This window comes from Orbicella faveolata, unplaced genomic scaffold (assembly GCF_042242905.1).
Source record: "Orbicella faveolata isolate gen_17 unplaced genomic scaffold, um_ofav_v1 contig_15, whole genome shotgun sequence".
Classification (NCBI taxonomy): domain Eukaryota; kingdom Metazoa; phylum Cnidaria; class Anthozoa; order Scleractinia; family Merulinidae; genus Orbicella; species Orbicella faveolata.
The window spans coordinates 11,524,229-11,540,554 of NW_028301542.1; the positions used below are offsets into that span (position 1 = coordinate 11,524,229).

At 39.3% G+C, this 16,326-nt stretch overlaps 2 protein-coding genes across 8 annotated transcripts in view; both read left to right on the forward strand.

The window, feature by feature from the left end:
- LOC110060719 (uncharacterized) overlaps positions 1-16,326 on the forward strand; it is a 50,670-nt gene that overhangs the window by 25,928 nt on the left and 8,416 nt on the right. For all 7 annotated transcript variants that reach the window (XM_020767513.2, XM_020767515.2, XM_020767512.2 and 4 more), the window contains 4 exons: positions 7,262-7,432; positions 11,279-11,441; positions 11,831-12,045; positions 12,454-12,673. In XM_020767513.2, coding sequence (XP_020623172.2) covers positions 7,262-7,432; positions 11,279-11,441; positions 11,831-12,045; positions 12,454-12,673 — 769 coding nt within the window. The remainder of the gene's footprint in view (positions 1-7,261; positions 7,433-11,278; positions 11,442-11,830; positions 12,046-12,453; positions 12,674-16,326) is intronic.
- Positions 4,057-5,235, forward strand: LOC149113534 (uncharacterized; the record flags this gene model as incomplete). The annotated part of the gene is made up of 1 exon (XM_089288477.1): positions 4,057-5,235. A coding segment is annotated over one exon (663 nt), but the record flags the coding sequence as incomplete, so codon positions are not given.

Here is a 16,326-nt window from a genome sequence, read left to right on the forward strand (position 1 = left end):
GGTTTACAGTTGAGTTTGCAGTAGATAGATAGATAGATAAACTTTATTTAAACACGATAATAATTAAAGCTAAAAGCTTGTGGGGTCGTGTATTTAAATTTAACTTTGCTACAAAATTTAAAATTACGATTAAAATGTTTAGATTACAATTCCTAGATTTACAATAAAATTAATTATTTAATTAATTGCTAACTAGGACTATTACTAAGTTAATCTACTATATGATTACAATAAACTAACTAAAACTAATTGTATATAAAGTCACTATGTCTGTGGCGGGTTGTCGAAGCCGACAGGGCGTTAAAGTTAAAATCTTTAAAATAGGCTCTATTTACAACCTGCTTTCTAAGGTCGAAAAAGCTTGAAAAACTTTTATGTTGTTCGTGGTATAAAACTATGTTCCAAAGGACAGATCCCTTATATCTAAGTGAGTCTTTCATAAATCGCGAGTTAAATCGTGGTATAGAAGAAAGTGCAGTTTGAGTTTACAGTTGAGTTTCTTAACATCCCCACTCAAACACAACTCGGGGTTTACTACATCAAGTTAACCCACTAATCTATCAAGTTTAACTCTGGCTACAGGCTTGGTGAATACATCTGCAACATTATTGTCTGTTGGTATGTAGGCCAACTCAAGAACTCCATTCTGGATTTCGAGTCTTACATAGTTATATTTCACATCACTGTGTTTTGATCTTTGGTGATGTATAGGATTATTAGCTAATGCAATTTCTCCCTGGTTATCTATGTACATACAAACACTCTTACAAGGGAGACACATTAGGTCACTCGAAAGTTGTCTAAGAAACTTAGCTTCTTGAGTAGCCGTGGCTAATGCCACATACTCAGCTTCATGTAGACAATGCTACAATTGTTTGCTTTGTGCTTGTCCATGAGATCAGTGAACTTTCATTACATAACTTGAATGCATAACCACTAATACTGCGCCTATCATTAGACATAGCCCAGTCTGAATCACTGTATCCCACTAGTTTTGGTTGACTTGTCTTAACAAACTTCAAGCACCTGTTTGGAGTTCCCTTTAAATACCTTAGCACTTGCTTAGCCATCCCAAAATGTGACTTCTTTCGTTTTGACAAATGCTGGGATAAATATGTTACAGCATAACACAAATCAGGTCTAGTGCAAGTCATGAGATAGATTAAACTTCCAACAATTTCACGATACAAATTTGTTTTCATGATCACTTTCATAAGTTTCACTGGCTTTGTTTTTACCTGGTTCACATGTGACTGCTTTTGGCTTACAATCTGACATTCTGAATTTCGACAAAATTTTCTCCACATACTGATTTTGGCTCATTTCAAGACAATCACCTTTGCACTTGAACTGAATACCCAAAAACCAGGAAAGCACCCCTAGGTCTTTCATTTTGAATCTCACTATCAGGACTCTTTTGCCTCTTTCAGTACATCTGTGTTGCTACCTGCAATAATAATGTCATCAACCCACGCAATTGCAACAACATGACCACTTTCAGTGGTCTTGAAATACACGCATGGATCAGCTAGAGATTGCACAGAACCATCCTGAGCAAAATGCCCATGTAACATGTTGTTCCAGTTACGACCACTTTGCTTTAGACCATACAATGACCTTCTCAATTTACACACAAGTTTCTCCCCATTGGGACCTTTTCTGTCGTAACCTTCGGGTTGTTCCATGTATAACTCACAGTCGATGGGGGCATTCAAATAGGCTGTTTTAACGTCCATCTGATGTACTACCATACCCTTTTAAAGAGCTAACTGCATTAACATGCGAACTGAGGTTATACGGGCAGTTGGTCAAAAAGTCTCGTAATAATCTACTCCGGGGACTTGGGAGTAACCCTTGGCAACAAAACGTGCCTTGTACTTTTCTTCCCCATTCGGACCTGGTTTTATTATATAGACCCACTTTCCTCCACTGAGGTTCGACCTTCTGGTAGAGACGTGAGCTCAAATATTTCATTCTCCCATAGTGCATTAAACTCTTCATCCATGGCATCCTTCCAGTTACTGGAATCTGTGGATGAGATTGCATCTTGGTACGACTAGGGATCGTTGGTTATTCTGAAGCAAAAATCAATTGTACAGTTTGCAGCATCATCAACTGCATCATCGAGATCCTTCCCAGTTACCTAATCATCAAGGGATTTTGGTCTGACACGATCTCTGACAGGATAACGCCTTACATTGGCGACCTCATTTTCATGTATTGGCTTTTCAGGTTCTGGTTTAGCAGAATCAGGCAACAGTTCAACACTTTCATCAACATGGTCAAGCCTCTCAGTGAACTTGACACATGGGATTTTCTTGATAGTATTTTGATGTGGGTAATACACAAGAAATGGAGGGCTGGACATGTCATAGCCCACAAAAATACCTTTCTCAGTTCGAGCATCCAATTTGTTTTGTTCTGTACATATGCATAACACGCTGTACCAAATACATGCATGTTGGACAAATTGGGTTTGATACCTGTCAAACACTCATAAGGAGTTTTACCTGTTCTATGGTTGTAGCATCTGTTGCGTATATGTGCTGACGTAAGGACTGCATAAGTCCACAACTGTTTAGGCAACTCTGCTCCAATTAACAAACATCTAGCCATATCAAAGAGGGACCTCCAGGCTCTCTCGGCTGTTCCATTCTGATGGGGTGAATAGGGGGCTGATTGCTCATGTTTAATTTGATTCTTTAACATGAGGGATCTGAACTCTTCATTAAGGTCTTCACCCCCATTATCAGATCGTAATCGTTTCACTTTGCCATAGGGTGAAGTATCAGCTAAGAACTGCTCAGTTGCCCTAGTGGCATCACTCTTGTTCTTAAGGAAATATTATACTCCCAAAGCACCTGAATAGTCATCAACAAATACCATTGCATACTTGTGACCTCCCTTTGATTCTTGGGTAATAGGGCCTGCTAGGTCACTATGGACCAACTGGAGGGGAGCAGCCCGACGATCTGGCTTTCTGTTTTGATGTTGTGACATTTTTCCTTGCACACAAGTGTCACATTCAGGCTTACCTTTTGTTGTTATTTTCATCCCTTCGACTACACTCTCTAGTTTGAACACGTCATTCATGTTGCAGTGCCCTACAATTTGGTGCCAGAATTTTAGAAACTTGGATTTGTCATTGAGAATGTGAGCGGTAGCTCCAGTATCAACTAATAAAGAGTTTCTCTAGTGGAATTAAAATTGTCCACAGTTACTTTGAATGCAAATGAAGCATCCTTCTCATCACACTGACTGTCACTAACAGTATTAATAGAGTCTTTCTTAGGACATACGTCTGTGTTGTACGTCTTCGACTTGTAGTGGCTGCACCATCGGTGTCCTTTCTCCTTCTTGTCTTTGGAACGACATGCTGACGACTTAGGTCCAGGTTGACCACAGGAATAACATGTTATGGAGCTGTTTGCCGGAGGAGTTTTCTGTTTACAGTTCAGAACGATGTCTCCATCAGTTTGTGATGGAGTGCAGGATTTCTCCGTCTCCTCGTAACTCCTGAGTGCGGTCTTAAACTCGTGGAACTTCATCTTGTCGTCCTTCTCGTCGCGCTGCGAAACAATGGCTGAAAAAGTTTTGTATTCCGCAGGAAGACCTTTCAGCACCATGGCTACCAAAAGACTATCACTGACTGGCTCTCCGGCGGATTTCAGCGATGCAGCTGCAGTCTCGGCGCGTAGGACATAATCCGTAATGGACTCATCGTGCCTGTTCCGAGCGTGGCCAAGTTCGTCGGTGGATTAAAACATCAGAGACAGCAACTGGAACTCAAGTTTTATTCGTACACGAAAACTTCCACATCACAACATGGACTCGTGTAACAACTGGTTATGGTGCAATGTTTAGCCTCAACCTGGTGTTGAGTTTACAACTACTTCCGGTCTACATAAAACACTTCCGGTTTACAGTTGAGTTTGTATCTTAACAGTGAATACATATAGCTGATCATGTAACAAATAATCTTTGACAAGGTCACTTTTTACTGATTCCTTAAAGATTTTTTTACTGATTCCTAAAAGAAGGCAACCTTAGTAAATCTGTTCATTTTCTGCTGTTTCACTGCCCTACAAAAACTGGAGGCATTTTGCGCTGTTCCACCCGGAATGTGATCGTCTCACACAGACGTTCTCCCGACTTCAGTACCCAGCGCAATTGATACAATCGACCATCGGTAATTTTGTCACCAAGAAAGTTTCTGGCGATCCAATTTCTACTCGAGCACGTAACGTGAATGAAGCGCCTGTCAGAATAGTGTTATCTTTCAAGGATCAGAGATCGGCCAATTCCGCGCGAAGGCAACTTGGGGAACTAGGCCGAAAAATTGGAATTGATATTCGTCCCGTGTATACAAACCGCAAGATCGGACACGAGGTCAAACCAAAAGAAAAGAAGCCGCCTATCATTAACCAGCAACGCGTTGTTTACTACAACAAATGTGCTTTGTGTGACGCAAACTATGTCGGGTACACGCGCCGACACCTCTATCAACGTGTTGAGGAACACAAAGAATCGTCTTCAATCGGGAATCACATCAAAGAGCAGCATGGAACAGTCCCAAGTGACATATATCGTGATTTTAAGATCTTGAGAAATTTCCAAAGTAAATTCGACTGCCTGATCTACGAAATGCTCTTTATAAAGGAGCTTAAGCCAACCTTGATCAAACAGTCAGATTCAATCCGTGCAAAGTTATTTATATAGGTTTTTTTTTTATAGTATTTTATTATTTTAACACTTACACTTTAGCGTTTGTATTTACATAATTTATAGTTTGACATTCTCACGCCCTAATTTGTACTTATATATGTATATTTCATTCCTTTTTTTCTTCAACTTGAAAATGATCTCAGAGAGATCGAAACGTCGTTTTTTACCGCTAGTTTTTATTCTGAAATGTTTTTCAAAAAAAAAACTACTTATAAAGTTGATAACTTCAATAAAATCGATAAGAATAATTTATAAATCGATGCTCACAGAGTATCCCTTTATAAATTTCCGACACAATTCAGTCATTAATTTCAATTGATTTTTATCGATTACTGGGCTATTTTATCGATTCAACAGGGCGGCACTAATGACACGAGGCAGCCCAAAGGGCCTTTGATCATGTGGGCTCCAAGAGACAAAATATGATAAAAAAAAATACCGATAGAACAAATAAAAGAATTATCGTATTAATAAACAGTTTGTTTCAGTTTTGCTTTGGATAGAAAAAAATTCGAATGACAGCTTTTTACGACAACATTTTCGAAAATATATATGTCGCTACTGTCGCTAAAAAAAAATTCTTTGTAGAATTGTTTGCTTGTGTTTAAATTCATCCCAAACTAAGGAAAATTACTGTCAGGGATTTGAAGTGAGCTTAAAAGTTGAAATGATTTCAGTGGAACCGATAAACTACGTAATTCAAGTGAACGTAATTCAAGCGAAAATAAGTTTTTGCAATAAATTTATTATCGTTTGCATGTTTTATTTACCAGGTTACCTTAAAACTAGTAGGGTGACCTTACCTGACAAATTTTGCTTATAAACGCGGGCTATCCTTGAACCTCTTTCTAGGCACTGGGTACTTCAAATCACATACTTTTCACATTATAGGTTTATGTTTGAAATTGCTTTTGCTTTTTTGTTCCATCAGCCGGGAGCTCTAAATAGTTTACCCCTCGGCTCTGTGATCGTTTAACCACTTGACTCTCGTTGGCTAACATTGTCAGGTATAAATAAAGAGTTCAGTCGACCAAAATAAGAGCAAGATACACAGAAACCAGTAGAATATTTGTAGTCCTACTTGAAATAACTTTAATTAGGACTAATACGAGGCAGTCTGAAAACTTTTTGCAAGACGAATTGCGGCTGAGAGGATATAAACTCCGTTAATTTAGGCACATTTCATGGCTTACTAGTTGTCTAGGGAGAGGACAGATTCATCAGAGGAATACAAACGTCTAAAATACCGTAAAAAATGAGTCGTGTAGTCGTGTCGGACCGGCAATAACTACAATCAATTTGTTTCTGAATCTAGAACTGAAAGATGCTGCCGGATTACCAACTGAATATGATACTCAGACCATATAACTATTCGTAAACATTTGAAATGTATGTGATGTCTATGACAAAATATGTGCGTATGAAAAGAGAGCTTAAGGCTAAAAAAGCCGGTCAGTGTAAAACGAAGACTACGGACTGCGGATTGCGGACTGCGGATTGCAGACTGCAGACCGGGGTAAATGTAGACAGGGTAAATGCAGACTACAGACTACAAACAATTAATTGTATATCGTGTTGCCATTTCCATTATCGCGAGCTAACCGTAAACAAGCCAGTAATAGCCAGTGTGATATTCAGGCTAACTGAAGAGCAAGAGACTGCCAAGAGACTTTCACTCCGGTTAGCCTGAAAAACGCCCGTGTTAACCATTTTACGGACAGCTGTCGATAATACAAATGTTAACTTGATACACATCTAAAACGTATGTAGTCGGCTGCAGTAGGCGCCAGCAATGCAGCCCTGGTCTGCGCTTTACATTTTACCCTCAGTCTGTATTTTGTCTCCGGTGTGCAGTCTTCATGACGGACCGTAAAAAGCACTATCTCTACACGAGGTTTGTGTTTGTTTACGAAACAAATATTTCAGCTAAATTAGCGCATCTGTCGAGAATTGCAACCAGACAGGATGCCAAGTGATGTTGGGCGCTTTGAATCTGGAGCTAACGGAAACAAATCCAGTTGGTGGCAGGATGGAGGGCTTGTACTCATGGAAAGTGGCATATAATTAGCTACTCCTCTTCACCTTTTTACAATTGGAGTTTTCTCTCTCTTCATACATTTTTTCTTGATTTAACAATTTCGTTTAAATAACCAAACAGTACTCGGCCTCTCATCTCGAAATATAAGCAGTTTGTCGTTTTACGGGAGAACTTGCACGGATGTATTTCAATGTAAATTCGGCTTTATCAGTTTCACAGCACGTCATGGCTGACGCACGCAACAAAAACAACTGAGTAATCATCAAATAAAATCTACCCTACTGAAATCAGGCAACTGGATACACGTTATTTACTTTAATAATACTAATAATGTACTTAAATTCACTTTAATAGTTAAATGACAAAAATCAGAAAAATTTGGAAGACTCGTAGAAACCGAAATTCAGCAGCTGAATCGATCAACCTAAACCGATCCCAGCACAAACCAAGTCTTTGGCTTATTCAGGAATAACAAAAGATGCTCGATATTCTTTTCAGGTTGGAGCAAGACTTAGGGGTGAAGAAAATAAATTTAACAAAGTCTGTTGTTTCATCGATGCCTGGAACCTTACAAAGAATTCTGAACTGAAGCTGGAGCAAGTTTGGATGTGGCTTCCGGGATCGGAAGCACAATATCGACTGAAACCAGCTGAAGGATATGAAGTACAGGTTTGTATTTACCAGAATTTTCTTTCCTTTACTTTACTCTAGGGCTTTTTTTTATGGGAAAAGTTGTCCTTGGGAGGTAAGCCATCCAGTAAAAGAGCTGCCCCTTCTTACCGAGCCAAAAATGGGTCCTCCCGCGTGGTATTTTAATACCAGACTTTCCCTTGGAAGAAGAGTCACATACGACGAATTACGTGCATGAAAAAAAATTGTTGCCGTCCAGTTCATCCCACCCTCAGAAGCAAATGACTCTTCACCTATGGTCATCCTGAGATGTTTACATTAAGATGGGAGATATAGAGAAAAGTCGTCACGGATCAGTCACCCTCGACACCGAGCCACCTAACTCAAGAGCACTTTCCACCTGCACACATTTTTATGTAATTAGATTTAGCCAGTCCTAAAAGCGGGGCTCCTATAAAACACTAATTATTCACTCGACACCATTACCTTTAACCTCACCAATAAGCATTTCACCAAACCGAATTAATTGAAGAAACAAAACGAAGAAATCGCCATGAACACAGCATGCAAATCCAGTTTTCAATCATAAATTCTCCACAAAAGATGGCCGAAAAAAAAAGAACTGCTAAAGAAACATCTTCTTAGATTGATGATCATTCACGATAAAGCCAAAGCGTTTTCGTAAGAAGCAGATAAACTCCCTAAATTTCAAAGACGATAGTGTTTTTCACGCATTCTCGAAGCTCGCGAGAGTCGTAAGCAAAATGTTTTTTTGCCTTCAAGCCTAAAAAGAAGAACACATTTTTAGCAGTCTACAAAGCAGCTGTCCCTTCTTACACCCGTAGATGGGTATATTACGAACTCACAATGTGACCAGCTCTCAGTCGGCTTGATAGCTCGGTCGGTAGAACACTGCGCCGGTATCGCTGAGGTCATGGGTTCGAATGCCGTTCAGGCTGGAATTTTCTTTAGGCTTTAATTTCACAACTGCTTAAGTTGTGTGTAACTGCGATGATCAATCATGTCTTCATATCCTTCTCCGCAGTTCAAATGTATGATCATTCATATATTCTCTTGTAGTCTCAACTTTGTTTTCCTTGAGATGCTATTGGAACGCCACATGTTCTTCAATCTGATGAATTCACCTCTTGCTTTGGATTGACTGTTCTTCAGGTCTTTCATACCACCTCCTTCCTAACACACTTTCGCTCCCAAGTATGTGAACTTATCAAGGTCATCAATATCTATTTCATTGACTACAATCTTTTCTTGCTTTCTTGCGTTAATCCTCATTACTTTCGCCTTTTCTGTACTGACCTTGAGCCCCACTTGTCTGGCTTCTTCTTCCAGCTTTGTTGTTTTATTCCGAAACTGCTGTTTGGTAGAGGAAATTAGCGCTATATCATCTGCAAAGTCCAAATCATCAAGTTTCAATGTAAGCCTCCATCTAATGCCGTTCTCACCATTTCCAACTGTTCTCCTCATTACCCACTCCATTATGATCAAGAACAAGAATCCACACATATTGCATCCTTGCTTGACGCCAGTTTTTATGTCAATTCATTCGCCTATCTCCCCACCATCCACCACTGCACACTTCAAGCCATAAAACACTTTTACCATTTTCACTATTTTCTCCGGAATTTCATAGCTCCCCATAATCTCCCATAAACTTTCTCTGTGGATGGAATCGAAAGATTTTTCGAAATCTATAAAGCTCGAATACAGGGTAGCTTACCACTCGTTTACCTGTTCAATGATATTTCGTAAAGTGAAAACCTGGTCTGTTGTTCCCCTGCCTTTCCTATAACCGGCTTGTTCCTTCCTTAATCGTATGTCAACACACTTCCTTTTTCGATCTATAATAATCCTGCCAAGTATTTTCCCTACTACAGACAGCAACGTTATCCTTCTTGAGTTCTTGCATTCCTTTTTGGCAGTTTAACATTAAGTCCCTGTTTCCAAACGTCAGGATCCTTTCATGGTTCCATATTTCTATCATCAATTGATATATTTTGTCTGCTGAAAATTCTACGTTGCCATTTTTAAGTACCTTTATGGCTTCCTTAACTTCACCTAACGTTGGCTCGTTGACTGCAATCTCCTCAATTACTTCACTGAACTCGAATCCACAGTCTTGTTTATTAGTTACCGGATTTTCTGGTTCTTCTCTATTAAGCACTTCTTTAAAGTGCTCTGTCCATCTTGACTGCACTTCATCTTTTCCACTTAGGAGGTTTCCATTCTTGTCTAACACTGCTCTGCTTTACCTTGATGTCTTAGTGAGCGTCTTCACGTGCTGGTTTCTTGCGGCCTTCTCTGCCTTTTGTAATATTGTCTATCCATTTTCTTTTATCTACCTTTATCCTCCTCTTCACTTTCCTATCCTTCCTTACATATTCTGGCCTTAACTGTCTCTTAACCCTTTCTGAGGGTGTACTCAAGATCTTCTTATGAACGCAGTGAAATTAATAAAATGTCTTACAGCATAGCTTCAAATCACGAAGACTTAACAACTCTCAAGAAACTTGAGAAGTACCTTCAAAAGTTTTAGAAAAGGCGACGGCAGTTTCTACAATAAACAGGTCGCTTACCTCAATTAATTAGGTAACTGAATCAGAGTGTGCATCTTAAGGGCAGAAGCTTCCAGCAAAAGTTGTGAAGACTGAAGTGAACTAATCTTTTCCATCAATCCACGAATCAACTACTTTTTTCCCCACTGTTTACCGCTTTGTAATTTCACTAAACACACGAAACACGTTTGATTTCATCTCTTGTCGACTGGGTGAATCAGGTGGCTTTTCTTGAACTGCTTCGCAATTTGCGCGCGAATTTATTTGCAGAGGACTTCCTGCAGTGTTCTGAATAAATATTTGGGATATTTAACCTTTCTGTTTTGGTATATACTTAAACAATTATTCACCTCAGTGTTGGTGGCTGGTGGTGGATACTTACCGGGCCGCGAAGCAACGCCACTGGTGAGAAATATTGTTAATTATTTGCGCGAACGCGTGATTTGAAGATTATTTTAACCGATGGCTTTGGAGTCATTTTATCGGCGGTAGGTTTACCAGTCCTTTAGGGAAAAACGAGTTCGACTTCGAAGCAAAGCTTTACATAACCTTTTTGTTTTCTGAAGTTCTGAAAGCTGCATTAAATCCGCGATCTATTCAGAACACAGTGGAAAGGGCAGAACGCCACTGATTGTCATATCTTTAGGTATTCTTCACCAGCAAGGTTTTTATGGCTAGTGATCGTTGTACGTTTTGTAAGGAGGGAGCAAAAAATATTGCTTCACTTTCTCTGGCAATGCAATGTGACCCCTCATTTCTGGATCATTTGGATTTTTTGAGATCGTTTAGATCTTTTGGATCTTTGGGGATCTTTTTATCTGTTGGGATCAATTTCAACTTTGGAAATCTGTTATATCTTTTGTTTGTTGAAGGATCTTTTGGGATTTAGCGACGGCCCTGGAATCAAGATTGATTTTTCTTTTTAGTGTGCATTGGGCGTCGCCCTGAAAAAACAAAAATGCGCCTGCAATGTTCTTATTGCCATTACACCTCTTGTAATCTCTTGTACACTTCTTGTGTGGTAGATAGTGTCTTGAGTCCATTCAAGATTTAATTTGGCAGTTTGAAAACAATGGTTTGAAGTACTGTTGCAAGATCCCAAAAGCTCTAAAAGATCCTAAAAGATGAGATCCGTCCAGACTAATCTCCAAAGAGCCGAAAGATCCCAAAAGATCTAAAATGTCCTTGCACATAACTCACACAGACAGTAGTGTCAATCATTAATATTCCGTAGCTTCTAATGAAGATTAGGATTTTAATTAAATACTACAAAGTACTACAACCAGGTGATGCGCAATGTGTTTTTGGTCAGGAATCTGACACCACCAGCGATGACTCAAGCCATGAATTACAAATCAGGAATGACGCTTTAGAAGCGCTTCGGAAAATAAAACATAAAGAACTCACAGAAAAATTTCCAAAGGCCGACATGTGGTGTCATTTTGGAACAGGTATCATCCAAGGACCCGATGAAGGTAATTTACAGGGTAATTTTAGTTTCTTTCTTTTTTTTTTTTTTTTTTTTTTTGTTGTTGTTGTTGTTGTTGTTGTTGTTGTTGTTACTGTATTGCTGAGTATTTCACCTCTCACCTTTACAATGAGAAGTTATTCTCTGCATGTTTGCATGTTGTAGGGATTCCTTCCGAGATTGAAACTGATTTTTAATATTTAAAAATCATCACTAACTGGATTTAAAAATCATCATCTTTTACCTTGTCAAGAATCCCGAAAAACAGAGTTCAATTATTTTACTTTGTTTTTTTTCTGTTTTGGTTTTGCAATGGAAAAATTCAAATACTCATGTCTGATGATGATTTCACCATGTCTTTCGGCGTTTTAAAAAACGTGTTGTTACCTTCCATAGAGGAGGCTGAAGGTGGAGAGTGGAGCATCGATGAAGCAATGAAAAAGTTGCAATCTCCTGAAGAAGGAAATCATTGGAAAGTTACATTTAAAGAGGGGGTGGATCTCGACGAGAAAGTCCTGGAGGGAACCTCTTACGAGAAAACGTCGGAGGATTTTATAGCAAGATACGATTTAACATACGTAACGCCATGTTGGCATGAAATAAGATGCAAGGTAACTGCATATACAGTACAAAATTGTTGCCTCCTGCACAGTGCTGGGCACCAAACAGTGGCAAGTTCCCCTTAGTTGATGAAGATACTTCCTCAGACAGTGTTTCAAAGGTCGCTCAGTTTTTACTAAATCAAATTGTTAACAAAAATAAAATTAACGTGACGGTTGCAGCATACGTTAAAATGAAAGAAGCTGAAATAATAAAAAAAGGTGATAGGCAGGTATATTGAAGGAAGACTTTGAAATGACGAAATTTCAAAGAATCTGCCGGCCACGTAAGCTAATATTCTTTTCAATAATATCCTGTTCTGGGTATTAGCATCTGGCAAGTTTAGCTATTACCCATTTGTGCCATGTCGTTAAATAAAGTAACAAGGTAGCCTTTAAAAGTTTACTCGTTTTCAATAGGTCTGGGTGACACAAAACAATGCCAATAAAAGGTTGGAGGATATACCAATCCCTTTCAATGACGTCAAGAACATTCTGGAAGAGATTCACTTTGAAGATGAACTAACACGGTCACGATGTCGAGGATGGCTTGTTCTTCCATCACGAAGATATCTGCAGGCTGACATTTTATTTCCTGGCTGTGAATTTGACTGCAGATTTACCATCCGTGGACGAACAGGTGAAGTTTGATGTGATTTATTGTATTAAAATGTCCTTGCACGGATTAACATCCTGTGTATTCTCCCTTTTGGTGTAATTAACAATTATTCCACGAGCAAGCGTTGGATATGAGTTGGCTACAATCATCTCATAGCCAACAAACACGAGTGGAATAATTGTTTTATTAACAACGCCTCCAAAATATAGAAAACTAAACTAGAATAAAAGAAACGTCTCAGAAAATCGCGCGTACGCTTGCCATATTTGTAGAGCATGGAAAACTCTCGAATTGCATTATCCAATGATCTAGTTTTCAATAATTTGATATCTGCCATTATACGGTTACATATCACTAGAAGATATGTAGCCTAACAGCCAGGCAAGGATATTGACAAATTTTATACGGGGCTTCACTAAATCGTTGCCTGTATCATTTCTGACAGACAAGGTAACTCTTTCCTTCATCTGTCACAGAAAATAGTGCTCCTTTGACACACTGGATCCCCTCTCAATACGGATCACTTAAGTAAACCTTTAAAACACTTAATTGGCAGTCTCTCTAAAAGCGGTCCACTGCATTTCTGGTGGGAAGAAAGTTTCCCTCAAACTTTTCTCAGTGAACTATCTTGGGCCATAAGTAAATGTAAAGACTTAAGTTTTTGCAAATACGTCAAAATATATTTTTTTAGAGCTCAAAACAATCATAGCCGGGAAATGCCTAAATTTGAGCGTTCCAAGGAAGGAAAATTGCCTAAATTGACGAGCTCGCTGCTCAAAGACCACCAAACTTAACAAAAAATTGTTATTATCCCTACATTAAGTGATCCTTCAAGGGTAAGGAATACACATTACTTTTGATATATTTTGTTTTGGGGGATCCTGAAAATTTATCTTTTACCACCCGTTATATCACTTTCTGAAAACCTGCGAAAGTAGCTTGTCTTCGCTGGCGCTTATTTCCCAAGTCCAGACCCGGCCGCTCAAAACTCTACCTGAATTCTGCTAAACAAGGCTTAGGAAGCATATAAATATAAAAATACCTTGCGCTTTTTATCTTCCTTTCCCAGAGCGACTTCGAACTTTCTGTGCTTTGTGCGAATCTCACACTTTATTATGCAAATTAGTTGTCACGCTAATTCAGATTGTTTTCATTCAAAACGCTCTCATGTTCTTTTAAGAGTCACTGACCGGAAATATCGAGAATGGCTGGCCAGGTTCGAAAACTCGAAAATCCTGTAACTTTGCCTGAAGAACGCTTTTAGGCAGTTACTTTCGAAACTACTATTCCGATTTTCTTAGAATTTAAAGTATTCGAGGAATTCGCCAAAAACCAAAATACAGCTTTTTACCTCATTAAATATGCCAAAAATATCTGGAAAATTGACGAAGTTCTCGGTATTCGCATTGAAACAATTTACAAAACTAGAACACGGGGTAAACGTAGCATAAGAGCTTTACCTTTCTTCTATCTAACAACAGCAAGTTTTAAATTTTTCAAGCATTTTGAAGGGTTTCGTTGACCGTCGAAGAATTACCTTTGAAAAAGGCAAAAGTTGCGTAGTTTTACGGGCTTAAAACGCATCTTGGTATGTCCGATATGGAACTAAAACAAGTACTGTGCAAAAGAATGTCGTTTCTACTATAATGATATGGAAAAAAATTTCTGGGCAATTAAGGTTCACACAGGTAAAATGTAAAAGTTCGCGACAGTCTCTTCTCAAATTTGCATAATGCGGTATGTTCACAGAACTGTATTGTTGAGCACTCTGGTCTGTTTTTGTTCCATTTGTGGGCCATGCTTTGTGGGAAATATGCAAAACGAGAGTTGATCCATGTCGTTATTACAACATCGTTTCATTATTTCACGCAAGGTACGTAAAACTATAGAAAAAGCCCAAAATATAAGTTCAACACGCTAAATGTATTACGTGACTGTCGTCACGTAATATATATTTTCAGTTAGCTCCAAGTAATTGGAATTCCTAGATTATTGAGGTTTAGACACTTGCTTATAATAGAGACATATAGGGTTTTGTCTTTCCCGACTATACACACTCGATTAGTCTCCAAATATTCGAAAAGAGACTAGTCTTTTAAAGTATTTTTAGCCATATGTCTCGATTTTGATCTTGATGGAAAACGAATTAAATAAATGCACTAAATGAAACGAAGAGGTTTTATTGACGTGATCCAGCTAGACCACGGAAGCAGGTTTTCTTGAAAAATAGAGTTATACTGTTTGAAAACTATCCTGCGATCTGACCTCGGTTGGAATTCGGCCTAGTCCTATTTCTTCATGTGTACCTCGTACTAAAACTAAATAAAATGTCATCCTAGCAAAAAGTTGGGGGAGGGGGGGTTTAATTCGGCACGTGAATGGCAAGAGCACGCCGTTCGAAGCCAAGTCGCGCTACTGCCGTGCGGAACGGCATTAGGCCTGCCGTGCTGTAATAAGTAGTCGCGCCGACTTCAATTTAGCCTGCCGAACTGAGTGCATGCATGGTTTCAAACGTAGTGCTACTTCCGCGCTTGAATCGAAGTTCTCGGTGTTCGCATTGAAACCAATTTACAAGACTAGAACACCGGATAAACTAAGCATATATGAAAGCTTTACATTAAATTAAATTTTGAGGGGTTCCGTCGACTGTCGGAGAATTCAAGCCTCTATGGCAACGGCAAAAGTTGCGTAACTTTACGGGCTTAAAACGCGTCTTAGTTTGCCCAACATCGAGTCGAAATAGATACTTTGACGGAACTTTTGGTCTTCTTCAATCAGTATTTGAAAAAAAAGCAATCTGGGCAGTAAGAACGCGCGCCAGCAAACACAAACGTCTTTGAGGCTAGGTGAACTTATTTGCATAATTGACGAAAATTGAAAAGTCTCTTTATAGAATGACTACTCGATATATTTCTAACGACGCTTTTTTTGTCGTTGTTGGTGTCTTCAATTACTTAGCCTTAATAGTCTCCAAATGATAAAGAAAGAGGGAAAATCGATGGTTAAAATGACAACCGTTTACATAACGCATTATCCCCTGTCATATTTTGGCTCAATCCCCTAAACGGTACCGCAAAACCTCTCGCGGTGGACCTTTTGAGGATTAATCCCTAAAATGTACGACAAGCACCCCCGTTATTTTTATATGAGTCTTTCCCCCTCCCCCCCCCCCCCCCGGGGGGGATGACTAAAGTTTGCATGCCGTGTAGCGCGACTTGGCTTCGGCGTGCTCTTACCGTGTCGAACTGAATTCATAGCCAGCCTGCTGCATCAGCTGCCGTTGCTAATATTTGTAGCATTTGAAATGGCCTTAAGCAAAGCAAGGGTCTTCCGATCTTCTGCGCAACTGATTAAATTCGACGTTTGGAATCACCGCTGCTCTCTTGTCATTGCCACTGCCGGACAAATTTATTTGAGGTCGGCACGACAGAAGCACGACGTTTGGGCTAAGCCAAATTCCAACCGAGGTCAGCTCGCGGGATAGTTTTCAAACAGTCTTACTCTATTTTTCAAGAAAACTTGCTTCCTTGGTCTAGCTGGATCACGTTAATAAAACCTCTTCGTTTCGTTTAGTGCATCTAATTAAGGTGGCCGAACACAGTTTTCGCGCGCGCTTTTGCTGCTGCAATTCAGCGCGTGCACAAGTATCGCAAAAAACAAACATGCCGTCAACA